This window comes from Passer montanus, unplaced genomic scaffold (assembly GCF_014805655.1).
Source record: "Passer montanus isolate IOZ18808 unplaced genomic scaffold, ASM1480565v1 scaffold5, whole genome shotgun sequence".
Taxonomy (NCBI): domain Eukaryota; kingdom Metazoa; phylum Chordata; class Aves; order Passeriformes; family Passeridae; genus Passer; species Passer montanus.
This window is the reverse complement of record NW_024369929.1, coordinates 317,707-345,193: the sequence shown is the minus strand read 5'-3', so window position 1 is coordinate 345,193 and position 27,487 is coordinate 317,707. Positions and strand designations below refer to the sequence as shown.

Here is a 27,487-nt window from a genome sequence, read left to right as displayed (position 1 = left end):
ATATTATTTATTGAGTACAGTTTTATATGAATACCTCAAGTCAAAATTAAGCATTTGATGCCTCTTAGGAATATTTTTCTTAGGGAATACAGTTAAATATTAGAGGTGTTGAGATCTGAATGTCCTAGGTAATTTTTTTTTCAAAAAAGGTTTGTTGGCAAAATAGTTATTTGCTGGTTTTAGTTATAGTAGATCTTTGTTGCTGAAATAATGTTTCAAATCTGTTTCAAATCTCTAAAATCCACCCTCAAGTCCTTCCAAGGAGGACTTTCTCTTCTCCTCCTCTATGTATGACTGGTGTCCCTGTTCCCTGTGTCCCCATGAATGATTCCATTGGGAAGCTCCTTCTCCTGCTGGATCCATCTCCTCCCTTGGAGGTTCATGGGTTCCTGGACCTTCCCAGCCCACTGCTGCTCCTCACCCCCTGCCTGCCCCTCAGGGGCTCTTGGCTCTGGTTGTGGCTGGGCTGGCCCTGCCTGGGGATGCACTCAGCTGGCTGTTTGGGCTGGGAGCTGCTCCAGAGCTCCATGGGCTCCAGGAACACCTGGATCCCCCTGGTGCCTCTCCTGCTTCTGGAATCCCAGCGTTCTCCTCGGGCAGGTGTGTAACAAGGACCTGCAAACACTTGGATGTGGCCAAAACAGCCTGGACATGACCTTTCAGCAGCTCTTCAGGTGTTTGTGCTCTGAATCCCTGCGTTCCCACAGCCCTCAGAGGCAGGTGGCGGCACTGCCAGCTGGGCACCCAGGGGGTTGGAGTGTCCCCAGTGGTTCAGATAAGGCTGGAGCAGATAACATTCCTGTCCCCTTTGTGCTGGAGCTGATGGTATCACTGGAATGTTGGTGCCAAACAGGAGGAAGCCTGGATATGCCAGGGGGGGGAAGGCAGGAAAAGGGAAATTGAGCACAGCATGGAAAGTATTTCCAGTGATTTCATAACAGCCACAGGGTTCAGGGAGTGGATTTCAGGTGCGGCTGGCTTGTTTAGAAAAGATCTCCTGGTGGCCCTGGAGCAGCTCTCTGGCCTTGCTCCCTCTCTCTGTCACCCACGGTTTTCCTACAGGATGAAAAGGTGGGGTCACACCAGTGCCCCCACCCCATGGTCACCTTCACCTCTTGGGTGTCACCAGCCCAGTGCTGGGGCAGCTCAGACCTTGTCACTGACTGGTTGGAGTCCAAATCCTTGTGGGTATTTGCACACCCTGCAAAGTGTTTTGATAAAGCAGTGTAGTATTTGGTGTCTGCTCAGAAGGAGCCCTGGGAAGGGCAGCTTGGTAGAAGGGTTTGAGGATCAGCAGCTGGAGTGTCCTCTCACCCTGCATCCCTGGCATCCCTCTGGGCTGCCTTGGCTGGCACTGCTGCTGTCACACCTGAGCAGCACAAACACATTCCTGTGTCCTGGAATGCTGTGGGACATGGGGAAAACCATTTCCTTAGGGAAAATCATTTCTAGGGCAAGGTTAAAAAATTCTGCTTCTGATGTGGCTGGGAATTGCTGCCTGCCCTGCAGTGGCCAGGATCAGGGGTGGAACTCTGCTGCCTGGAGTTGTGTGGCAGTCCAGCATCCCTCTGGTTCCAGTTCCTCCACAGCAGGAGATAAATTGTGGTGCAAAGCACAAGTCACTTGCTGAATGTGCTTTTAAAAAATGAGATTCATGAAAGCTGTGTAGGAATAACTGCAGAGAACAGTCCTGAGTTGGATTTATTGTTTAAAAATTATGGAGATGTTAGAAAGAAGAGACTTGAGTTGCTTCTTCCGTAGTGCTGAAAGCTGGAAGGGACAAAGCCATTCCCTGATTGGTGTTAGAGCCAGTTTGGGTGTAATTGCTCATTAACACAGCTCTGACTGCTGAGCTCTGCTCACGAGGCTGGGGGTGATGGACGGAAACATGGAAAAAAGGAAGTTCCATCCCTTAATCTTTGGGGGACAGCTCCTGGCAGCCCCAAAAGTGTTGAAGTGCAGTGTTTGGGGCCCTGCTCACCTCACCTGGGGGGTTTCAGGTCCTTGCTGCTCTCTCTGGGTCACAGCTGAATTTCAGGCATCCATAGGGTTTTGTCTGTGAGTGTTCTCCTGTAAAGCTGTGGGGAGGAACATTCCTGCCCTGAGCCTTGCACGAGCATGGAGCTGGGTGTCTGCTCTCTGGGAAATCCTGGCAGCTCTCCCAGACCCCTCAGCTCTGTGTGCACATCACTTCACAAAAAATGGATCCGTTTCATGATACGAGAAGGAAAACACACAAATATGTGGGGATGGGGTTTAGATGAAGCAGATGAATTTTAAGAAAATATTCCACTTCAACTCAACTGAATGAATTTTAATGATGGGTAAGGGGTGGATTTTGCATCAAAACCATGTAATTTGAAGCAGATCACCTGACAGTATTGCCAGGACAGGTAAGAGAAAGCCAAGTTATGAGTGTTTGGAATTGGAAATCAAGCAGGACAGTGGGAAAAGTGCTGAAAGCAATGGGCACCAGGCAGTTCCATCCCTATTCCCACTGAGGAAGGACTTGGTCAGGTGCAGTGAGAAGGTCTCCAGTCCAAGGGAGCTGATGACAAGGGCTGGGATTCAAACACAGGGAAAGCCTGCTGTGATATTGGATCAGCCCTGGAATGTCACTGAGGAGCAGGGACATGCTTTGGGAAGATCCCCTGGCCCCTCAGGGCTCTCCTGAGGGATCTGCAGCAGCAAGGGACTCCTGGGGGAGTGGGGCCCTGCTGAGGCCAGAAGAGCTGAAAGTGGTGCAATCCTGCAAGAAATCCAATTATGGGACATAAAAAAGGGGGGGTTAGATAAAAATAGATTTTGCAATGAATGTGAAATTAACAGTGTCATGTATTGATCAGGAGGAGCTGCTGGAGAGCACTTAATTGGGATCTTTAGCTATTAGAGTGTGGAAGGGATAATTAAGGAGATACCCTGGGGTATGTGTCTCTGTGGTGTGTATTTGGAATACCAAAATGGTCCTGGCTCTGGGATCTGTCTCCCAGTTCTGCCCACAGACTGGTGCTGCATGGAACAAATCTGATAAAACCCATGGCTGCTTCTTAGGTGTCTGTCAGGACCTGCCCAAGAAACAGAACAGAAAAAATGAGAGTTCTGCCAGTTGAGGAACTCCCAAGCTGATGCTTGGGTAGGCAAGGGGCTTTGACAATTTAAAATCAGGTTGTTGCTGATGGAGACTCCTCAGTGTTTTCCCCTGAGGGTTTGGTCATTCAGACAACATTTTCTCCTTTAGTCAGGTTTTTTGGGAGGTTTTCTCATTGTGTATCAGAACACAAATCCACATGTTCTGGTGGAGATGCTGCAGCTCAACAAGCTCTTCTAGTCCTGAATTTCTTTCTGGGGAAAAGCACAGCAATTTTACTTAGTTTCCATAATTAATGAAAAAATAAATGTAGTTGGCAGCACGGATTCCCATGTGGAAAATGTCATCAGGTGGCTTAAGCTTGGTAAATAGTTCAGAATGCAGAAAAATTCCATGTATCCTGAGCTTTGGGGGTTTGTTACTAATTGTGCTGCTTGGAATACTCGGTGGTAATTGAGGTCCAGCTGCTCAGAATCTCACTGGTACATTTACTGGCTGGATTGCTTTAATAGGATTTGGAGAGAGAGTGCCTCTTCCTATGGTTCAGCTTTGCTGTTAAATCACCAACCTTTTAATGCAATAATCCTGGATTTATCCTGCCTTGGAGTAGCAACACAAGAAGACATGACTGAGGCTAAAAGTTTGGAGAGTGTGGATATCATCCAGAGCAACAGTTATTTATGTTTGTTAGTGACTGTGAATGATGAAATGGGGGCTGTGGGACAGAGGAAGATGGCAGGAAAACAGTGGGAGAAGGGCTGAAATTCCAGTGCCATGGGCAGCAGCAGAACCCAACCAGGTCAAGACTGCGGGGTTTGGCTGGATGAGTTTGCACTGAAAGGAATTCTGTGTATTCATCTGTCATTTTGTTATTATTGAGGTAATTTAAATGAACTGTGCATGTTAATGAGCTACAGTAGGAAGTGAGCTCTGGGTGTGCATTTGAGTAATTAACAGAGTCGGGTTCAGCTGTCACACATGGCACTACAGGTGCTCCCAAAGCAATGACACTGTGGTTTGCTGCTGGTCTCCTCTCCTGCGGTCTATTTTACCCCAGTTCCACCCTTCCCTCCCCTGCCACTTCCATTACAGTGGAGATTTGGTCTGCTTGCCTGACAGTGCCGTGTCCTGTACTCCCCATTAGTGGTCAGTAGTTACCTCTGCCTGCATGTCAGCCTTCAGTTTAATGGCCTTTTTTGTGTGTTCATTTTCTTCTGTTTCCCATCGTGGTTTTGTTTATTTCTTTTACGTTTTTTTTTCTTCTGTTCTCTTTTTTTTCTTTTTTTTTTTTTAAACCGTGGTGATGTTTGCCCTTCATATTCCCCAATGTTTGCACATGCCAAGATGTTGCCATCCCAACATTACCTCCCACTTCACTGACCAGTGCCACTAATGACCATCTAGCACCAGCCACAGCGGGACCCCTGCCCTCCGCCCCGCGGGACGTCGTGGCCACCCTGGTGTCCACCCGCTTCATCCGGCTCACGTGGCGCCCGCCGGCCTCGGACCCGCACGGGGACAACCTCACCTACTCCATCTTCTACACCAAGGAGGGCATCAACAGGTAACTCCTGGCAGCGGGCTCTGCTGGGCTTGGCTGACTCGGCCTGAGGCGGGGGGTTGTGTTCTGAGCTGCCTCCTTCCCGGCCCTGCTGGAGGGAGGGCTTGCACAGGCAGGGGAGGAGCTGCACACTCCTGGGGGAGTTGCACAGGCAGTGCAGGAGCTGCACACTCCTGGGGGAGCTGCACAGGCAGTGCAGGAGCTGCACACTCCTGGGGGAGTTACACAGGCAGTGCAGGAGTTGCACAGGCAGTGCAGGAGTTGCACAGGCAGTGGAGGAGTTGCACACTCCTGGAGCAGTTGCACACTCCTGGAGCAGTTGCACAGGCAGTGCAGGAGTTGCACACTCCTGGAGCAGTTGCACACTCCTGGAGCAGTTGCACACTCCTGGAGCAGTTGCACACTCCTGGAGCAGTTGCACACTCCTGGAGCAGTTGCACACTCCTGGAGCAGTTGCACAGGCAGTGCAGGAGTTGCACACTCCTGGAGGAGTTGCACAGGCAGTGCAGCAGTTGCACACTCCTGGAGCAGTTGCACAGGCAGTGCTTGAGCATGGTTGCATTGGCTGCAAACCTTCCAAGAGCTGCCCCCTGCCTTCAGCAGCCTGCTGGGGCAGAGCAGCAGGAGTGCCCCAGCTCCTCAGGGAGCAGGGGAACATCCCCTGGAAGCCGTGCTGGGAGCAAGAGGCACATCAGGCTTTGAACCCCTGCAAATCCCCCCTCACTCAGGGCAGCTGTGTGGGGGTGTTGGTTAAACCCCGTGCTCAGTGCTAAATGCCAGCTCCCTCCTCAGAACTGCAGTAAACAGAACCTGGGAAATGCCTCCCAATCATCACTGGTGATGTATTATCCCAGTGGATGGTATCAATCCACCCCCTCTCCTTCCTGATGGGATCTACTGCTCAGAATTACAGTTTCAAATTGTGATAAGTTTGAGGAAGCTGAAGTGAACATTCATTTGGAGCAATGCTTAATTAATTGCAGATTAGCTTATCAGATTTATTACTCAAGGGAAAATTATCTGTTCACTTTATTGATGAGAGTGTGAGGCACAAAGTCATTTGGAACAGAAAACACTCCAGAGGGGAATTCCTGCTCTTCCTCAATCCTGTGGATAGACATCTTGTCCCGGCTCTTGGCAATTAACTGAGGCAATTTGTAACATTTTATTTGCCTCACAAATGTTATTTTTCTGTTACTCCCTTAATTTGGTGATATCCAAGGTGCTCCAGGCCAGGCTGGGTGTGGCTTGGAGCCCCCTGGGGCAGTGGGAAGGGTGCAGGAGCACCCAAATCCTCTGAGGGTCTGAGGTTCCAGCTGCCTTGGCCTCTGCTGGCTCAGCTCCCTTCAGTGTTCAGGGGGAGGAGAGCCAGGACTGTGGCAGTGCCTCCTCACCTCTGCCCCCTGGACTTATTGGAGGGGGGATTCTGCCCTCTGCCCCTCAGGTGAGACCCCCCTGCAGAGCTGCCTCAGCCCTGGGGCCCAGCACAGGGAGGACGTGGAGCTGCTCAGAGAGCCCAGAGGAGCCCATGGAGATGCTCTGAGGGTGGAGCCAGGCTGGAGAGCTGGGGGTGCTCACCTGGAGAGGAGCAGGCTCAGGGAGAGCTCAGAGCCCTGCCAGGGCCTGGAGGGGCTCCAGGAGAGCTGGGGAGGGACTGGGGACAAGGGATGGAGGGACAGGACACAGGGAATGGCTTCCCACTGCCAGGGGGCAGGGATGGATGGAATACTGGGGGAGGAATTGTTCCCTGTGAGGCCCTGGCACAGGGTGCCCAGGGGAGCTGTGGCTGACCCTGGATCCCTGTTTGTGCCCAAGGCCAGGCTGGATGGAGCTTGGAGGAGCCTGGGACAGTGGGAGGTGTCCCAGCCATGGCAGGGGTGGCACTGGATCACTTTTCATTTCTGTTCCAGCCCAGCCTGTTCTGTGATTCCAAGGGGAGCACTGCCAAGTGAGGAGGCAGCAATGGAGGGACATTTCTGCTTCAGGGGCTGCCCAGTGTCACCAGCCATGGCTTGTCCCACCCTGGCCTGGTGACAGCACGAGGCTCCCCTGGAGGTGGGGATGAGGGGGTGTCCCCTGTCACACCCCTGGGACCTGGGGGAGTCTGATCAGATGGAAGTTACTGTCTCACACAGCTGCAGGGTTATTTCATCCCCATGGCAGGTATTTATTTACTTCACACTCAAGGCAATTCCCCTGGAAAGGGAGTGAAAATACAAAAGTGCTGCAGGGAGGTTTAATTCTGGGGAGCTTTAGATAAGCACTCAGGCAGAAGAACCCCAGACTTGAGGATTTAGACAGAAAAAAAAAGAAATAATGGCACATTAAAAGAATAAAAATGGCACATTGCTGGTCTGAGGTAGTAAATTACACATGTGGGATGTTGAAACACTGCTGAATTCACAGTTAACTGTGGTGTGCTTCACACACAGCAAATGGAGTTTAATTGTGTGTAATCACACTCAGAATGCCTCTGGAGCTCCCTGCCAGCCCCACAGCTGGCACACACAACATCCACTGCCTAACAGCTCCCCAAGGTTGCTTTTTTAGATGTAAGTGCAGCTTTAACCTTGGCATTTCCAGCCACACTCCTGGGCTTGCACTGAAGGCTCTTTGGGTGCTTCAGAGTTCCTGTGAGCCTGGGCTGGAGTTCCCAGAGCTCCTGAACTGGGATTAGAGAGGAGCCATGGAACAGTTGTGAGGATCTGCAGGGTACTGCAGGCATTCCTGGGCCCATCTGCTTGGTGCCTGTTATCCCAACCTGAGCACGTTGGAGAAGGTGCTCCAGGCTCCCCAGGAACAGCCATAAAGGAAGGATTCACTCAGCACTTAATTAGATTAATCTCTCCCTCTTTTTACCAAGCTGTTGTGAAGCCACATCCCTGGTTATTACTGAAAATTTGCAATACTGTGACATGTCTATTTATTTTTGGTAGATGTTGTCTTTCTAGTAAAATATTTTTTTTTTCTAATTTTAAACAATAACCTTGGTTTGCTGATTACCATTTTTTCTTCGATCAAATCAGGGAGTGCACTTGCACTTGAGACAGAAAATGCTATATTTTGCATGTTAATGGGAGCTGGATGTACCTCACAGCTGTGAATCCATTGGCACCTAGGCTGGGCTCTCACATCCCATCCTTGTAGCTACAGCACGCCTTAAAGGAAGCTCCACTTGGAAACATGTTTTCATGAAAATGTTGTGCTCAAAGTGGAAAAATTAGCAATGAAAATTAATAAAAAGCTGAAATAAATGAAGCTGTTTATGCAGTGCCATTTTAGCTGAGCTCATGAAGGGGAACATTCTAGAAAATGGATGTAAATAGATATTTAGTTACAGAGAGTGCATTGTTCCCCTCTATAGATACAGTTTAATAGTGCAGAAACCAACAGGGATTTCAGAATGTTTTCAGCCAGGTTCTGCTAAATCAACCACACCAGTGGATGTAAAAAAAAAAATATTAAAAATGGGAGTTTTGGAATCCTGTTTCCCTGATAGAAACTGAAGCAGAGTGGCTGGAGGGGAGGAAGGGGGGCCTGGGATGGTTCTGCTGGAGTTCCCATGTCAGAAATGCTTTAAGAAGTGTCACTGGGGCTGAGGCTGCCCTGTCCCTGCCCATCCCTGTCCTGGGGGAGCCTGGCAGCCCAGAGGGGCTGCATGCTGCTCCGAGCAGGCACAGCCCCCTGCATGTGCTCAGAGGGAAGTTCAGATTGCTCCTTTTGGAGTTCTTGGCATTGCCAGGGAGCTCCTTCCCAGGGCACGATGGATGGCATTGCCCACACACAGCCCCGAGCAGCTCAGGTGCAGGGCAGTGCCTTGAAGTAAAGGCTGCCCTTGGTTTAATGATTGATCTCCTAATGTCCCCCTCAATCCCTGATAAGAGCAGCTGGAGTTTCCTGGCTGGTGTTTGGCAGAGGCCTCGTTGTGCAGGGGGAACGTCGTGTTCCGGTGCCAGGGCTGGCTGGGGGCCACTGAGCAGCAGCAGTGCCCCTCCAGGTGCCCCACGCATGACCTGTGTGCTGCCAGCTGGGCTAGGGCTTCCAGCTCAGCGTGCTGGCCTGACGTGCCCCTTCCCATGCCAGGGGTGTTCCTCTGTGGGCTCTGCTGCCCTGCACCTGCCTCCAGGAGTTGCTGGAGTCAGAATTTTCACTTCACCTCCACTCTGTGTGGAAGCAGTGCCAGTGCCATGGCTGTGCCCTGGGTGTTCCACACAAATGCAGACACCAGCAAGGAGCTGAGGCAAGGCTGGAGGTAGAAGAGCATGTTCATACAGCTCCTTTGAAAAATCCCCCAAAAGCAGCCCCACAATATTAACAGGAATGCCCTAAATCTCGCCAGACTGCTAAAATAGTTTCTGTGCTGGCTCCTGAGCTGTAGGATAAACTGTCACTGGGAATTATCACTTGCTGTCACAGGAATAACAAAGAAACCACTCCGAGTTTGTGGGTGTCAAGTGTAATTTATTCTGTTCCTTCAGTGCATTCGGTTTTGTGCAAAGGGAAGTTGCAGAATTGGGAGCAGTTTGTCAGCAGCACTTCTGGCACACGCTTGTGGTGTTGTGCAGGGAGCACAGTGCAAATCCCACGCCATTTGCACACCGGCTATGTTCAGATGGGAGCAGCTACTCCTCATTTACTAATCACTGGTGCTGTCTGTGCCCAACCCTTTTGTTTCCCAAAGGGAACGTGTGGAGAACACGAGTCGTCCTGGAGAGACGCAGGTGATGATCCAGAACCTGATGCCAGAGACAGTTTATGTGTTCCGGGTTGTGGCCCAGAACAGGCACGGCCCCGGCGAGAGCTCGGCACCGCTCAAGGTGGCAACGCAGCCCGAGGGTGAGCCAGGATGCTCCTGGAGTTTGCCTCACTTTGGCATTGATACTGATTTTATGTTTTGTTCTCCCCATTCACAACCTTCCCCAGAATTTGATGCTTTTTTAAAGTTGTACCTGTGGACCACAGTTTCCAAAGATTTTGCATGTCGGTGGGATTGTGGGATTTATTGTCACCATTAAGAACTGATGGGACATTCCTTGCTAAATTCTCTAAACTGTTCTAACAGGAATACTTTTTGCTATTACTTGGCATTTGCCTGAAGTTTTCTCTTTTTCAGTTAATGGTCATTAAATGAAAAAGAGAAGACTTCAGGCAAATGCCAAGTCACTTGGTAGGGTCATTCTAGATGGAAGGGAGCAGGATCTCCTTTGGAAATTTGGTCCCACCTTCCAGCCTGCAGTGGATCCATGTGGAATGTCACAGTGGGACACCCCCCTTTTCCTGGGGTGCTGGCCAGGCTGGGCACCCCGGGCTCAGGACTGAGTGCCCCCCCTTGTGTTGCAGTCCAGCTGCCCGGCCCCGCTCCCAACATCCGCGCCTTCTCCAGCTCCCCCACCAGCGTCACTGTCACCTGGGAGACGCCGCTCTCGGGCAACGGCGACATCCAGAACTACAAACTCTACTACATGGAGAAGGGACAGCACACCGAGCAGGTACAGGGCCTGCTGCACCCCTCAGACTGCCCCGAAGGGCTGCACACACCTGGGAGGGTCTGCTTTGCTGACAGACTGAATGCTTTAGCCTCAGGTGTGGGGTTACTTAAAATCAGATTTCCAACATGAAGTGTTTGTGTCTGGGCTGGGAATGAAACCCATTTTATTGGGGATGCCCTGATTTGGTATTTGTTAACATCAAGTAGCTTTTGAGGAATTCCATCACACCACGAGAGGAGAGGGCAGAGAGCAGCCATGTCATTACTGAGCTGTTCTAGTGCAGATGGTATTAAAGATGTTTGCACAGTTATGGGCTGGGTTTTAGCAGTTCAGGCTAAATACTGATATTTGGCATGATCCCTGATCTAACCTTTTTTGAATTCTTGGACCCAGTGATTGATACTTTGATATTGCAGACCATCCAATTAATTTAATTTTCTTAGTATTCTGATGAAGCATTTGGTGTGCTCTGTAGAAGTATGGGCTGCCACCTGAGAATAATGAGGATTAATCCCAGTCACCCAGCCACATTCCCATCTGATTGTATATCAGTATCATTCCAGCTTTAAAAAGCAAAGGGAAGAATATTTTCTTAGCTTTTAAATATTTTTATATCTGTTTTTAAATAGGGCTGTTGCCTTTTGTGCTTCTACATCCCACTATATCTATTTTTATATATATATATATATCTCACTATTATAGTGATATATATTCTGATGGTTTTGAGCATTTCCAGGTCCCTTTTTGTGTCCAGGACCAGTGTCCATGTTAGGATTTAAATAGGACAGGGAGAATTTTCTCCAGGAAACTCAGAGCTGGCATCCTGGCATCCTCCCAGGTCCTGGCTGTGCCTGAAGGTGACACACAGGACTTGCTCCTGCTGTGGGTTGTGCAGGAACTCTGTGGCTGATGGCACTGCAGTGATGCCTTGTGAAGGCTCACCTGGAACAGAGACTAGACTGAGCTAAAGCATGAAGTAGGGATTTATTACAAGGATATCCTCAATAGATCCACCTTGTGAAGGCTCACCTGGAACAGAGACTAGACTGAGCTAAAGCATGAAGTAGGGATTTATTACAAGGATATCCTCAATAGATCCACCTTGTGAAGGCTCACCTGGAACAGAGACTAGACTGAGCTAAAGCATGAAGTAGGGATTTATTAAAAGGATATCCTCAATAGACCCACCTTGGGCAGCACAACCCAAAATGGCCACAAAAAAATGGACAACCAGTCACAGGGTCTCACACTTTTATAAGTTTTGGTCCATTTACATATTGGAGCTAATTGTCCAATTACAGCTCCAGCCCATGAAGTATGAAGTCCCATCATTTTTGTTTTCTCTCTGGTCCACATTGTTTGTGCTCTTGGGTCTGAGATCTGGATATTTGTCCTTGGTCCCCAGCTAGAGCAGGAATTGTTTTGTCTCCCTGCTCTGTGACGAGAGCTCCCCATCCCCTAATGTGAATCCCAGACCCACACCCTAAACCTGAAAAACAGCAAAGCTAAAAGCTGAGGCATCAGCAGAGCTGACCGAGCTGCTGGGGTGTTGTTGGGGCAGGACGTGGACGTGGCGGGGCTGTGGCACACGGTGACAGGGCTGAAGAAGTTCACCGAGTACAGCTTCCGCGTGGTCGCCTACAACAAGCACGGCCCCGGCGTCTCCACCCACGACGTCGTGGTGCGCACGCTGTCCGACGGTAAGGCTGCTCCACTCCTCTGCTCCTTGGGCTCTTCCCAGCAATTACCACTGATGTTTTTGCCTGACATCCGGGAGAAATGATGAGGACTTCATCTTATCAGAAGGCTAATTATTTATTTTATTATACTCTGTTATTCAATACTATATTACATGATATTACATTATATCTAAACTGAATCTGCCAAGCATCTCGTGACTGTCAGTGACAGTCCCAACACACACCTGGATTCAACTGGCCAATGAATCAAAGCCCTCACACCAGAATCCAATTGTCAGTTCCCTTCAGGTAAACAATCTTCCACAATGCCTTCCACTTGTGAACAACACAGGAGCAGTAAATGAGATAAGAATTGTTTTTTCTTTCTCTGAGGTTCAGAGAATGTGAATCCCAAAAGTATTCTTGGGAAGTTGTGCCTTGCTTTTCTCTGTGAAGAGAAATGTGGCTACATTATCTGGTAATTTCCGACAAGTGAATCTTTAACCAGGCTTTTATGGGGTTTGTTCATTGTTGCATGTGGGTGTTCATGGTCAAAATCCCCCCGGGGGCCTTCCAGAATTGGGTGAAGGAAAATTGCTACACCTGCAGAAGGGTCTGGGATTGTGATTCCAGAACAATGGTGTCCTTCATTCCAGCATCAGCCATTTATTTCATGGGTTATTGAGCCTACATTGAGCATGGACAGAAAAAAAAAAATACACTGAAGACACCAACTCCAAATTGTTTTCTAGGTTCTCTCACGTATGGAGAGACTCTTGGTTTTGGAGTGGTTTTATTTTAATTGTGTTCCTGTGTTTGCACTGCAGCACAGATATTGTTAAATGCATTGCACAGAGTGGTGAGAGCAAGATGTGAGGTCAGTATTTTTTATAAGGCAGATAAAGAGGTGATGTGAGCAAAGAGAGATACATGAGCAACTGCAGAGTGATCAGAGTTAGTGATAACTTGTATTTGTTAGAGAGACGTTTATACAGAAGAGCACTCAGAGGGAAAGGGAGCAGAGCCTGGAATCCTCTCCCAGGAGTGACCAGGAGCAGAGAGGAATATTGTCCCAAGCTCTCTCTGGGTCCAGGTTTGTTTCTGGGACACTTCCTGACTTGGCAGTGGTTTCTGGGTATTTGCTAATTCATTTCCTCTTCCATGGGACTCTGTCAGCATCTTCTTGAACCCACACCAGCTTTTATCCACAACATCAAGTGGGCAAAGGTTCCACAGATAAATTTCCTCTGAAAAATCTCCCCTTTCTGTCTGTTGTGCCCCTGCTCTGTGTTGGGGTCCCTTGTTGCCTGGGGCTGTGCTCCTGAAGGAGAGAATACTCAATATCTACTGATTATTCCTCTGTCCCACTCCTCATTCTGTGGACCTTTGCCATGGTTTCCCTGGTTCATCCATTTTCCAGATTCCAAAGACACAGGAGTGGTTGCCCATTTCTCCTGTGGAAGCTGATTCAACCTTTAGTGCCCTTTTCTGAACTTTTCTCCTGGTTCCTTTCCTCCTTTGTTTTAAAAACTCAGGTAGAGGGGACTACACAAAGGTGTCAGTGAGGCATTACTTGCATTTGAGGAGCTTTTTGGGCTTTTCTGAGCACCAGGAGGAATCAGCCTGAGGTCTTTGTGCAGTTCTTCACCACAGGATCACACCCTGGGATCTCCCAGCTCATCTCCCCCCTTCTTCTTGCTCTGGCCTTTCTTTCAATGAGCACTTCCCTCCCATCCCCTCATTGCTTAAAAGTGAAGGGATTTCCCTTGAAAGACAGAGAAATCCCTATTCTCCTCCTATTCTAGCTCCTGCTTTCTCAGTTTCGTGCTGTTTTCTTACTTTGGTTGACTTGGTGGAAATTTCTGACCCAGCAGGTGCAGTTTGAGTGGTCCCATTTTAGTGCTGGCACCACTTTGCTACCTCTGGTACCAAGATAAACTGGGAGAGGTTACAGAAGTCTTGCAGCTGTTTCATTGCCCAGTTCCTTGAGGATTCCTGGATGGATAACACATGGCCCTGGCAAGAGCCTGCTGCTCCCTGGGTCTGACTCCTCCATAATCCCTTCCACTGGCACTGCAGTTGGAGAGACCATGGGCATCCTTTGGAGGTGTCAAGGAAACCTCTCCTTTCCCTTCTCCTCACTACCCATGCAAAGAGAGACTGGGGTGGCCTTACCTTTGTCTTTTTCTGCCCTACCTGACCATTGGCTCACTGGTTTCCCTAAAGGGCTGCCAGCTCCTTGGTTGTTTGAAGAAGAATTTATTATTAGTTGCAATGTCATTTAAAAGTTTTCCTGGATTTCTTTCTTCTCCACCTTCAGTTTTTGCACTTAACCTATAGGTCTTACTTTCTAAAGCTCTCTGGAGGATGTCATCTTGCTTCTTACAGTCTCATAACCCTGGCAAGCTCTCAAATCTTTCCAAAATGATGCACATTTTCCTCCCATGTTTTCCTGTTGTAGTGTCCAGGAGCAATCTCCATGTCCCCTGAAGGGATTTCTCTCTAAGCTTCCTTTAGCCCTGATTTAACAAAGCATCTGCATTTTTATGTAGGTTTTTGCTCCTAATCTGCTCCAGAGCCTTGTTGCAGGGATAACTCTGCAGGTATTACCATTTGAACCCAGGTTTATGTGCTGCTCCTGAGGATTGCTTCTCCTCTCCTGGAATTCCTGATCAGGGATTACAGCTGGGAGTGGACTCTGAGCCTCAGAGCCTCATGGAGGCCCTTCCCTCACAGTCTCTGAGCCATCAGCATGTCCTGCTGCTCCTGCCAGGCTGTGTCCACGTGCTGTCCCCTCCAGGAGATGCCTTTCAGAGCAGCTGGGGCTGCCCCTGGATCCCTGGCAGTGCCCCAGGCCAGGCTGGATGGGCCTTGGAGCAGCCTGGGGTAGCAGAAGGTGTCCCTGCCCATGGCAGGGGTGGCACTGGAGGAGCAAGGGAAGCTTGGCTTTGTGTCCTCTCCACTCCCCTGTGCTGCTCCTCAGGCCCCCAGCTCTCCATCCTCAGCTGTGCTGATTTCAGGCTCAGCTGGGCTGGCAAGGGCAGGCAAATCCTGCTCCTCTCCATTTCTGCCATGGGCTGGTGGGTGAGGGAGGTTTCACCCATCCTTTACAAACTCTTCTTGCACTTCATGCCCAGGGGGGTTCCCTGGGATGTTACTGTGGCTGGGCTGAGTTATTTGGAAGATGAATTCTGCAGGCTGGAGCAGCCCTCATCCCTCTTTATCCCTGTGCTCCTTGCTCATCCTTGTGCTTCCCTGGAGCCTCCCCTTCCTGCCAGGGAAGCCTCAGCTCTGCCAGCTGAGGGGGGCAATGTTTGCTGTGGAGCCACAAGGAATTCCCTGCTCACAGGGTTTTTCTTGCACTCCCTTTTTGCCTGGATTTCACTGCCATGGACAGTGAGTAAAGAACAAGCAAAGAGTGGGAGTTCAAAGGCAGCCCCAGTGTCTGAGATGCTCTTCACCTCCTCACTGTCACAGGGCCCTCAGAGGTTTCCTGTTACAGAAATCAGGATAACAAAATCCAGGCCAGGAATTTAAATATGGGTTCCCCTGATCAAGCAGTGTGTTCAGTAAAGATTTGCCTTGGGAAAGAGCTGGATGGAATATACTTTCTCTGAGAGTTTGAGAAATGCTTTTAAATATAAACCACATTTGATTTAGATAGGTGTGCAAATAAAGACCTGAATAGAGAGTCATTTCTTCAGGATGAAAATGCAGAACGCTCCTTAGCTATTCACTGTAGAGTTATTTCTTCAGGATGAAAATGCAGAACCCTCCTTAGCCATTCACTGTGTCAGAAAGTACCTGTGGGAGGATTGGTAGTTCCTTTATCTGCTGCTTAAACCAGAGTGGTTTGTACTTCCATAGCAAATGAGAGCAGAGAGTAGTTGGGTGTGGAAATGCAATATTTGAAAGTTTTGGGGTTGTAATTCCTTTGATGTTTCCAGTCCCCAGTGCTCCACCACAGAACCTAACGCTGGAGGTCCGGAATTCCAAGGTAAGCTTGGAGCATTTCCTGCTGCCAGTGGGTAAATAAAAGGCTGGGGGGGGGGTCTTAGATTTGCCACATTTGTGGAGCTGCTTTGGTTCTTTTTTTCTTCCCATGCAGCTTTTGAGCTCTTTATGGAGAATATCTGAATGGAGAATATATTTCTGAATCTCTTTATGGGGAATATCTGAATGGAGAATATATTTCTGAATCTCTTTATGGAGAATATCTGAATGGAGAATATATTTCTGAATGTCTCTATGTAGAATATCTGATTGTGGGGCTTGGAGAAACTGCATTCCAGCTGTGGGCTGGCCATGGTGGGATGCAGTGACAGTGCTAATGATGGAGGGATTTATTGAGGCTGGAAGGATCAGAGCTGGAATCCCTGCTCACTGCTGCTTGCAGTGTGGGCACACACAGTCACACTTCTGGAGTGCCTTGGGCCCTTGACAAAATGAAATATTTGGCCATTGTGCCTTTGGAATTGCATGTGGAGTTTCTTTTTTAAAGCTTTCCTAAAGACTTTTTCCCCAATCCCTTGCTGTGCTGCCTTTCCCAGAGCATCCTGCTGCAGTGGCAGCCCCCTCCTGCCGGGACCCAGAGCGGGCAAATCACGGGCTACAAAATCCGCTACCGCAAAGTGTCGCGCAAGAGCGACGTCACCGAGAGCGTGGGGGGCACCCAGCTCTCCCAGCTCATCGAAGGTGAGCAGCACCCCCCTCCCCAGCTGCCTCTGGGGGCTCAGGGACAGGAGCCCGTGGGTTCCTACAGGGTCCTGTCCTCCCTGGCTGTTTGGGGGCTCAGGGACAGGAGCCCGTGGGTTCCTACAGGGTCCTGTCCTCCCTGGCTGTTTGGGGGCTCGGGGACAGGATCCCGTTGGGTTCCTGTGGGGCCCTGTTGTCCCTGGGGTCCCTGGCTGTGTTTGGGGGGCTCAGGGACAGGATTCCACGGGTTCCTGTGGGCTTCTGTCCTCCCTGGCTGTGCTTAGGGGGCTCAGGGACAAGATCCCACTGGATTCCTGTGGTGTCATGTCCTCCCTGTGTTTGGGGGGCTCAGGGAGAGGATGCCATTGGGTTCCTGTCCTCCCCAGGGTCCCTGGCTGTGTTTAGTAGGCTCAGGGACAGGATCCCATGGGTTTCTGTGGGGTCCTGTCCTCCCTGGCTGTGTTGGGGGGCTCGGGGACAGGATCCCGTTGGGTTCCTGTGGGGTCCTGTCTTCCCTGGCTGTGTTTGGGAGACTCAGGGAGAGAATCCCATTGGGTTCCTGTGGGGCCCTGTCTTCCCCAGGGTGCCTGACTGTGCTTAGGGGGCTCAGGGACAGGATCCCGTTGGGTTTCTGTGGGGTCCTGTCTTCCCTGTCTGTGTTTGTGGGGCTCAGGGACAGGATCCCATTACATTCCTGTGGGTTCCTGTCCTCCCCAGGGTGCCTGACTGTGCTTAGGGGGCTCAGGAACAGGATCCCGTCGAGTTCCTACAGGGTCCTGTCCTCCCTGGCTGTGCTTAGGGGGCTCAAGGACAGGATTACGTTGGGGTACTGTGGGTTCCTGTCCTCCTCAGTGTCCCTGTCTGTGTTTGGGGGGCTCAGGGACAGGATCCCATTGCGTTCCTGTCCTCCCCAGGGTGCCTGGCTGTGTTTAGTGGGCTCAGGAACAGGATCCCTTTGGGTTCCTATGAGGTCCTGTCCTCCCTGGCTGTGCTTAGGGGGCTCAGGAACAGGGTCCTGTTGAGTTTCTACAGGGTCCTGTCCTCTCTGGCTGTGTTTAGGGGGCTCAGGGACAGGATCCCATTGAGTTCCTGTCCTCCCCAGTGTCCCTGGCTGTGTTTAGGGGGCTCAGGGATAGGATTTCAGTAGGTTTCTGTGGGGTCTTGTTCTCTCTGGGGTCCCTGTCTGTGTTTGGGGGGCTCAGGGAGAGGATGCCATTGGGTTCCTGTGGGTCTCTGTCCTCCCTGGCTGTGTTTGGAGGGCTCAGAGTCAGGATTCCAGTAGTTTCCTGTGGGGCCCTGTCTTCCCTGGCTGTGTTTGGGGGGCTCAGGGACAGGATCCCATTGCATTCCTGTGGGTTCCTGGCTGTGCTTAGGGGACTCAGGGACAGGATTCCACTGGGTTACTGTGGGTTCCTGTCCTTCCCAGTGTCCCTGGCTGTGTCTGTGGGGCTCAGGGACAGGATCCCATTGGGTTCCTGTGGGGCCCTATCCTCCCTGGGGTCCCTGGCTGTGTTTGGGGGCTCAGGGACAGGAGCCCATTGTGTTCTTGTGGTTTCCTGTCCATTCCTGTCCTCCCCAGGGTGCCTGGCTGTGTCTGTGGGGCTCAGGGACGGGATCCCATGGGGTTCCTGCCTTGGAAGACAAACAGAAGCAGCTCCCAAAGGAGCTTTGGGGTCCTGTGGGCTGCAGGTGGAGCCTGGGGTCTGGTGACCTGATTCCTAGCCCTGATTTGGCCGTGGATTTGCTAAGGGACTGGATGATTCCTTATAAAATGTTTAGAAAAGGCCTGGAGAAGGTGGCTGGGCTCACTGTGTGCCCAAATGCCAGAGATGAAGGTGTGGAAAAGGAGGGCAGAGGAGCAGGGGCTGGGCAGGGTTGGCACAGGCACCTGGGCCCAGCTCTGAGCCCTGGGAATGGCTGACCTCAGGCATCCGTGGAATATTCTAGAGGGAATGCCTGTCATCCTTTTGTGTACTTAAAAACCCAGTCTAGTGCATCACTTAGTGTCAGTCAGGTGTTGCTGGCAGAGCTGCAGTTCTGTTCAGCAGAACAAGCATGAGAGCAGCAGCAACACTACCTTGTGTTCCTCTTTAAAATCTCTGTAAATGAATACTTGGTCAAAAGAGAAGAAACTGGGAGATTCTGGAAGAGTTTCTAACAAGATACTCTGATTTTTTTTCTCAGAAACTCCAGCTGTGACTTAGCTAGTCTCAGTTTTCTCACAGAATTGAGATATTCCTGTAATTCCAGTGCATTTCTGCCAGCAGCAAAACCTGCTGGAGAGGTTCAGTGTATCAAATCTTGAGTGCTCTGATTTTTTAGTACAGACTCTTACATGCACTAAACAGGTGTGAGTTTGCTCACCTGCTGCCTCTGTGCCACCCCCAGGTTTGGTGATGGTGGCAGTGTTCCTGTTCTTAAAACTAATTAATTAAACTAATTAAGAGCCCTAAGTTAAAGCCTGGCTGCCAACAGGCCCTTGCCGTCCCTTCCAGCTGATGCTGTGAGGACAGTGGGAGTGGAAGGCTGGGTTATCCATGGTTCCTGGGATTTAACTGGGATCTGTAGGAATTGCTAAGGTGGTGGAGCAGTGGGAATTGCTGGGCTGATGGATCTGTGGGAATTGCGAGGCTGATGGAGCTCTGGGATCTGTAGGATCTGTGGGAATTGCTGACCTGATGGCTCAGTGGGGATTGCTGTCCTGATGACTCTGTGGGATTGTCCCCTGTTCTGATGACTCTGTGGGAATATCCCCTGTCCTGATGGATCTGTGGGAATGGCCCCTGTCCTGGTGGCTCAGTGGGGATTGTCCCCTGTCCTGGTGACTCTCTGGGGATTCCTGTCCTGGAGGCTCAGTGGGATTCCTGTCCTGGTGGCTCTTTGGGATTCCTGTTCCCTGCCCTGGTGGCTCAGTGGGATTGCTGTCCTGGTGGCTCAGTGGTGTTCCTGCCCTGGTGCTCAGTAGCGTTCCTGTCCCCTGTCCTGGTGGCTCAGTGGGGATTCCTGTCCTGGTGCTCTGTGGGGATTGTCCCCTGTCCTGGTGGCTCAGTGGTGTTCCTGCCCTGGTGCTCAGTAGCGTTCCTGTCCCCTGTCCTGGTGGCTCAGTGGGGATTGTCCCCTGTCCTGGTGGCTCAGTGGGGATTGTCCCCTGCCCTGGTGCTCAGTGCTGTTCCTGTCCCGGTGCTCAGTGTTGTTCCTGTCCCCTGTCCCGGTGCTCAGTGCTGTTCCTGTCCCAGTGCTCAGTGCTGTTCCTGTCCCCTGCCCTGGTGCTCAGTGCTGTTCCTGTCCCGGTGCTCAGTGCTGTTCCTGTCCCCTGTCCCGGTGCTCAGTGCTGTTCCTGTCCCCAGGGCTGGAGCGAGGCACGGAGTACAGCTTCCGCGTGGCCGCCATGACCATCAACGGCACGGGCCCTGCCACCGAGTGGGTGTCAGCAGAGACCTTCGAGAGCGACCTGGACGGTGAGAGCCGGCTGGGACAGCCAGCTGGGGACACCCGCTGCACTGCCACTGCTGCCTCCCTGAGCAGCACACCTCTGTTTCCACTGCTCTTCTGGGTGCACAGTGGGGTTTATTTGGAATTGACATCAATTCCTGTTTTAACAGAAAATTCTTGCCAAGTCAATGAGGTGGCTTGGAATGGAAGTGCTTCTACACTTGCTAGTGCTGAATGTTGGCACCAAGTGCTCTCTGCTGAGGAATATCCATTTCTAGTGACAATGAGATGTCACAGTAGGGAAGATGTTACTATGATATTTTTATGAAAATCCTTTGCTAGGATTTTTCTCCTATTCTAGCTGAGAAGCCTCAGAAAATAATTGTAAACCATAACTATCTGATGGCTGTGGAATGTAGTCTAGACATTGTTTACCAGCAGGTACATCTGATGGGCCCATGTAAGTTGTTTCTACTTAATAACCCATCAAAAATCCAGCTATGTCAGACTCTGAGAATGATGAGCTTTTGCTATCATGCCTTTCTATTCCTTTCCAACTTTCTGATAGATCCTTTTCTCTCCATTCTTTTTAGTATAGCTCTAGTATAACATTTTAATATAATTCATAATATAATAAATCAGCCTTCTGAACCATAGAATCAAGATTCTCATCTCTTCCCTCATCCTAAAACCCTCAAACAAAACCATAGAAAATAATAATTGAAAACATTCTCAGCCACAGCCCTTTGCAGTGTTACCCCCATGTTGGTGCTGTGCTTTCTTTGACCCATGGTAACTTATTTTGCACAGAAGAAAAGGGAGATGAATTACATTTTCTGTATTTTCTGCACCACATCTCCCATCAGAAATTCTGTCCTATGTACTAAATATAAATTATATTGGAATTGTGGGTATTAGAATAATTACATTGAAAATTCTGATGATGGCAGAAAGGTTCCTGAGCTTGTTGAAGCATTAAATGGGATATTTCAAAGCTCTTTGCATGTGCTGTAAAGGGTTCTCCTCAACAGAGGGTCTGCTCATGGATTTTTGTGAGCAGGCTCAGCCATCCTGGCAGCTGGGAGGTGCAAAAATGGAAATGAGTCCAGATTTGCTCCCTGCTGCTGGAGGATCCTTCAGCAGCCAGCTTAGGAAGCCTGGAAACCCTTCTCCCACCTCTCTCTGTGCAAAGCTGATGCTCAGCTTAGTCCTGGTCCTGCTGCTGCTCATTCTCCAGTGTGGACAGAGCAGGTCAGGGAGGTGGGGACTGGGAATTCCTTGATCCGTGTGTCTGTTGGCCCTTGGAGCTGCCACAGTGGGGCAGAGCTCTGTACATGAGCACCTCACAGGGCAGTGGAAGTGTCCCTGAGCTGGAGTTAACAACATTTGCCAGAGGACAGCACCAGGATTAAATTTAAACAGGGCAGAAGGAGGAAGAATAAAAATAACCTTTTCCTTCTCTGTTGGCTTTGTCATTTACATTTTTTCACCTCTGAATGTTGCTGGAAATCTGACTTCCTTCACATTCTTTCCATTGAATAAAGTAATAAAAATTGACATTTAAGACAACATAACATGATATTCGTATAACTCTGCATAATATTCATATAACCCTGCATACACCTGTGAGATCTGTGTGTGCACACTGCATTTCTTGGGTTTCTTTCTTTAGGAACCTTGTGTGAATTATTTTAACACCATGCAAATACATTTGCAGCTCATCTTGCATTTCTTAGGTTCAACAGACACATGAGGCATCATTTCTTTTTATTCCACAGCTGCTTTTTGAGTTGAAATAGAAAAGAATTCCCAGCAGAGTCCCATGGATGTAAAGGGGAGCAGGAGTGTTACAATTCCACTCTGGAGTCAGAGCGGGTTCCCCCTGAGTGCAGAGCAGGAGGTGTTGAACAGTTGTAGAGAGTTTGTCCCCAGTGCAGTGGAAATGTCACCTCTGGTGCTGCCCTTGGAGCTTTGCTGTGTTTAATAGTTGGGAGCAGCAGCCCAGAGCTCCCCGGGCTGGGGGCCAGGCCTGTGCTGTGATCCAGCTAATCCTGTTGTGGAGCTTTAGTAAATGTTTGTAGAGAAATGCAGCGTATTTCATCAAAAAGAAATCCCTGCAGGAAGCACAAGTCCTTGATTCCATTTGGAGTGGGGAGCTCCCTTTGCTGGGAATTATCCCTAATCCCCGGCACCCGACAAAAGGATGGATTTCACTTCTGAGAAGTGAACCCAAAGTTAGGGACACTCCAGGGACAGGAGGGAGATTGCCTTTAGGTTCCACTCAACAGTGGGGAAAAGCTCTTAGGAGAAATATTAGGGGCTTACAGTGGCACGTTGTGGAAGTGTTCTGGAGTTAGGGATCCACATTCCCTGTCCCTGTGGGATGGGGTGAGACTTGTGTTGCTTTTGGGGAAAGGGTTTGAACATTTGATGTGGACTCTGTATTTTCTGTGTAGTTCCTGCTTATGTTGTATGAATTATGGGAATCCAAGGATCTAGGCAGGGACAACTGTAGGACAAGTGAGGAGAACCCTTTGCAGTGCAGCTCTTACAGGTGTGGGATATCCTATTTAATGCTACAACCAGCTCAGGAACTTTTCTTTATCACCAGAAAAGTGATGAAAAATTCTTTTCCGTGTAATTACTGTAATACCCACAAGTAAGGAATATGATGGAACTGCAAGTAGATGAATTTGTGGAGGGGAAGGATGGGATAAAACTGGGTGATGACATGGACAACATAGATCTGCCTAAACAGATCTGGTACAAAAACCATCCCAACCCCTAAGCTTCAGCACAACTGTGCTGCCTTTTAAAGGGTGAATCTACTGGAATGTAACGTTAACATCCTGCTCTTGGAGCTCTGTGCTCTCTGCTGCACCCCAAAGTTTCATTGTGCTCACTCCAGCACACACAAGTGCTTTGCTTGCCCTTCCTGCTGTCTGTGTCAGTGCCTCTCTTTGAGAGAAGCCTTGCCTGCCTCCCTGTCCCTGCAGAGAGCCGCGTGCCCGAGGTGCCCAGCTCCCTGCACGTGCGCCCGCTGGTCACCAGCATCGTGGTGAGCTGGACCCCGCCCGAGAACCAGGACGTGGTGGTGAGGGGCTACGCCATCGGCTACGGCATCGGCAGCCCCCACGCCCAGACCATCAAGGTGGACTACAAACAGAGATACTACACCATTGAGAACCTGGGTGAGTGCAGGGAGGGGGAGCTGTGCCCCAGCTCAGCCTCCCCCAGCACTCCCGGAGCTCGCTGTGCTCCGTGTGCAGCTGCGGGAGAAAAGGGACTGAAATGTCACCAGTGTTCACGGGTGGCTCCTTTCAAAGGAAAATAAAGATTCACCCCTCCACAGAGCTCTCTGTGGGAGGTAAAACAGTCTGAGAGAAACAGCAATATTGGGAATTCCCTAAAATCAGGGGTTTGAGTCATTATGTTCTTCTAAATTGTTTTTCTCACTCCTGATTTGGCTGTGCTTTAAGGTAGATTTGCTGTAACTACAGACTTGAGCTGTGCTGTCCCTGCCCGGGCAGAGGGTGGAATGAGATGGGCTTTAAGGTCCCTTCCACCCAAACCAGTCTGGGGTTCTGTGGCCATGCACAGAAGGTCTGTGTGGAGACTTCCTCAGTTCAAACCACAGATTCCAATTCAAAATTAAAATATGGAACAGAGGAGGTGTGGAGAAGCAGAATCCAGGATTCATTGGTTGTGCTGATCTCTTTTCCCCTTCAGATCCCAGCTCCCACTATGTGATAACCCTGAAAGCCTTCAACAACGTGGGGGAAGGGATCCCCCTGTACGAGAGCGCTGTGACCCGGCCCCACTCCGGTGAGTGCTGCCCTGCCCTGGGTGGGCTGGGGCTGGTGGCAGCTCCTGCCTGCCAGCTCATCCCTGCTCGCTTGGCCTTGCACGTTCTGATAAACCACCTAAACTGGGCTCATTTGTACATTCCAAACTCACCTGACAACTACTAATGGATGTTCTTGCTCCAAATGTTCCCTTACTGAGCACGGCCCACGTGGGTGCAGTTCTAAAGGCCCTGGGCTGGGGTTTATGGTCTTTTTCACTGAGATTTTTGAACATGATGCCTGTGTTTGCTTTGTGTCCCTCTGTTGTCACTCACACTCAACAAAACCTGGGCAGTTTTTATTTTGGCCTTGTAATCCATAAAGGGTTTAAGCAGGAGGTGTGCAGGTGAGCTGTTGCCATGGCATGGCTCGCTGGGCTCCCTCCCAGGCTGCTGGCACCACCCAGGAATTTGGGGGAGGTGCAACACTTGGGGTTAGTCCTGATGAGCTGGAATGCTTGGAGATTCTCCAGAGGATGCTGGAATTGCAGTTTCACAGTTACTGAAAGTTGTTCTCTCACTGGAACCTTCCTTTGAAGGTGCCTTTGGGAGGTCCCTGAATGTTCAGGAAGTGGCACCTGCCCATCCAGAGCTCCAGCTCTGTGTCCTGCTCTTTGCTTTCTGGGAGAGGACTCAGTGGACACTCCATGCAAATGAAGTTCCAGTGACTGAGTGTTTGGGGTTCCCAGGCCATGGCTGATTGCTCTGGGCACTAATTAGAGCTATGCCAGCAGGGATTTGTTGTCTTACTGTCTGGAGGAGGGAGGACAATGCAAGAGTGATGTTATTGCCCAGTCTGATGTCACCTATTAACTCTGGCTTTTCTCTCTTTCTCTCCATTCCTCACCTTCCATCTCATTGCACTTCCCTGCATCCCCTTTTTTGTTTTGGTTGACATTAAAATGCCACCTCCTCCCTTTTTAATTCTAAACCACGGCCTTTCCCCCACGGATTGCCCAGACACTTCCGAGGTTGATTTGTTTGTTATTAATGCTCCATACACTCCAGTGCCAGATCCGTCTCCCATGATGCCCCCGGTGGGAGTTCAGGCTTCCATCCTGAGCCATGACACCATCAGGATCACTTGGGCAGACAACTCCCTGCCCAAGAACCAGAAGATCACGGACGCGCGGTTCTACACCGTCCGCTGGAAAACCAACATCCCTGCCAACACCAAGTACAAGGTACTGAGTCCTGGGCAGCTGCCCAGCCCTGCCAGGGCAAGGCACAGCTCTGGGAGCTCTGCTGGGCTCCTTGGAGGGGCAGGATTGGTCCAACTCCACTCCCAGGGCAAGGCACAGCTCTGGGAGCTCTGCTGGGCTCCTTGGAGGGGCAGGGGAGCCAGGATTGCTCTGGGTCTGGTGGGAGCAGTTCTTTGGTGTCTCCTGTGGGAAGGAGCTGGAGCTCTGGGTGTTGTGGCAGAGCTGCTCCAAGGAGGGAACAGGAATTCCCAGAGCTCTGCTCTGTGGACATGGTGATGGTTGAAGCTTCCCCTTGCCCTGATCCCTGGGAGGGGGAGGTGTGGGCTCCCCTCTGGAGAGCACTGAGGTTGCAAGGGGTGTGTGATTGGGGCCCCTCACTGAGCCATGCAGGGAAAACAGATTTACCCCCATGGTTTGGAGTTTCCTTTTAGAGCCTTTCCAGTTCCTACAAAGCTAATAGTGAACTTTTCCTTTGGGAGCTGACTGGCTTCAAAATACACAACAAAAACTTTATTATATCCTTGCCTTCCTCCATTTTCATGTGTTTGGATTTGGAGACTGGATTTGGGGTTTGGTTTGGTGGTTGGTTGGATTTTTTTAGTAATTTTCAGAGTTACCTGGAGGGCTTAGAGCTGCTGACTGCAAATTTCACATTTGTAATGAGACTCAGAGGAACTGGTTGTTAAAATACCCAGCCAGTGGAGCTCCCTTTATGCTCCTGCAGAGCCAGCTTGTTATAATCCAGATCTTTTCTTTATTGAAATGAAAAGATGTAAATATGTGTGTATTCCTCCTCTAAAGGCAAGTTACTTCTGAGCCACATTCCTGAGTCATGTGCAGAGCATGTCTCAGGAGTTGTTCAAATAAAGCTGCAGTTTCATTAGCTAATAGCTTAAAAGAATGAAATAAAATAGAAGATGGAATAAAACAGTAAATTTACTATTCCTACTGTTCCAGTGCTGGTGGTCAGTGGGCAACAAGTTTTACTGTGACCAAAACCAACATGGAATGATGGGATATAATTTAAAATTACTGAAAAATGTAGAAAGGATTTGCCTGAAGGAGAGAAGTTTGAGGTATTTGCTCCAATCACATGTAACCCATGTGTCTGGAGAGCCACATCCTGCTTCCCTCCCCTTGTTTCTGTTGGAAATGCTCTCCTGCCCTGTTGGATGTTTTTTGGGAGGTCAGAGCCCTTGCAGGGAGTGCTGGGTCTCAGTCAGGCTGAGAGCCTCACTGCAGTGAGAGCAGGGCTTGTCCTGCCCCTCTGCATCAGAGGCTTTGCAGTGTCCCCATTCTTGGGGACAGAGCTCCTGTGTCACCTCTGCAGCCTCCAGAGCTGCGTCTGCTCAGCCCGGTGGGGTTTCATTCTCCCTCATCCCTAAACTGGGTGGAGACTGTCCCCTGGGGTGTTCTGTTCCTGCCCTGTCCCAAGCTCCTGGGCAGGAGCTGTCTGCTCTCCGTGGTTCCTCCTTGTTTGTGCAGGGAGCTGAGGAAAACAGGGATCTCAGTCCTCAGGGCAGGGCTGTGCCAGTGTGAGCCTGGAAACCCAGGAGCAGATGGGAGCAGCTCCTGTGCTTGAGCTGCCTCTGCACCAACAGGGTTATTGGAGCCCTGGTTGCTGAGAATTTTAGACTTTCTGTGCTGCCAGACACTGACCCCCAAAAGAACACTACATTGAACCTGAAGCCATAGAAAAAACTTCCAGAACTGAAGAACAGAGCTAGAATTATCAGTGGACAGTTTAAACAGAAGTGTCTAATATCACATAGCAGGAAACTTAGAGTTTAAAGTTTTAGAATATAGTACTATGTGTAAAGCAAGATAAAAATTTTAGAACAGAAGCTAGTCCTTCTTCTTCACCTTCTTCTTAATGAATTTGAGTGGTATTGTGTAATTAAATAAAAAGTCCACATTGCCAACACAAGTAGTTAGTTATTAAAAGTAGATTTGAGTGGTATTGTGTAATTAAATAAAAAGTCCACATTGCCAGACACAAGTAGTTAGTTATTAAGTTAAAAGTAAAAATAATTTAAGTATCATTTCTTAATTACACTGTTTATGCTTAAAACACCTTATAAAGAGAGAAATAAAGCTCCATTTTTTACCTTATCAGTGAAGCACTGTAAAACTCACAACTTATAAAACTGTAACAATGGAGCAGTTTCCCCAAGCCCCCTTGTTGGTGTGTGGGGTTGTCCTGCAGCTACCTGGGATCCATCAGGAATCAATGAAAATATTAAACATTGCATCTTTTAGGACTGCATAAAACAGAAACAAATTGTTCAGGGTAATATTTATGGAGTTTATTTCTAGCAGGTGAGCAGGGTTTGGCACTGTGGGATAGGCTGGGATTTTAAAAATAATGAAGTGCTGTTAAATTGTGGGGTCTGACACTCCAGGGGGATTGTGGTGTGTCATTTACCCTCAGTGGGATGCACAGGGAAACAAAAAGATCCCAAGATTCAAAGCCAGAGATGGAAACCAGAACTTCCAC

At 49.7% G+C, this 27,487-nt stretch overlaps 1 protein-coding gene across 7 annotated transcripts in view; it reads left to right on the top strand.

The window, feature by feature from the left end:
• Positions 1 to 27,487, top strand: part of NEO1 (neogenin 1) — a 170,206-nt gene that overhangs the window by 121,612 nt on the left and 21,107 nt on the right. For 3 of the 7 annotated variants that reach the window (XM_039723089.1, XM_039723088.1, XM_039723091.1), the window contains exons 8-17: positions 4,493 to 4,652; positions 9,331 to 9,485; positions 9,990 to 10,138; positions 11,700 to 11,838; positions 15,765 to 15,814; positions 16,368 to 16,512; positions 19,860 to 19,970; positions 22,941 to 23,135; positions 23,674 to 23,769; positions 24,749 to 24,972. In XM_039723089.1, the coding sequence (XP_039579023.1) occupies positions 4,493 to 4,652; positions 9,331 to 9,485; positions 9,990 to 10,138; positions 11,700 to 11,838; positions 15,765 to 15,814; positions 16,368 to 16,512; positions 19,860 to 19,970; positions 22,941 to 23,135; positions 23,674 to 23,769; positions 24,749 to 24,972 (1,424 nt within the window). Of the gene's footprint in view, positions 1 to 4,432; positions 4,653 to 9,330; positions 9,486 to 9,989; positions 10,139 to 11,699; positions 11,839 to 15,764; positions 15,815 to 16,367; positions 16,513 to 19,859; positions 19,971 to 22,940; positions 23,136 to 23,673; positions 23,770 to 24,748; positions 24,973 to 27,487 lie in introns of all 7 variants that reach the window. The other 4 variants (XM_039723086.1, XM_039723085.1, XM_039723090.1 and 1 more) reach the window with 2 other exon arrangements.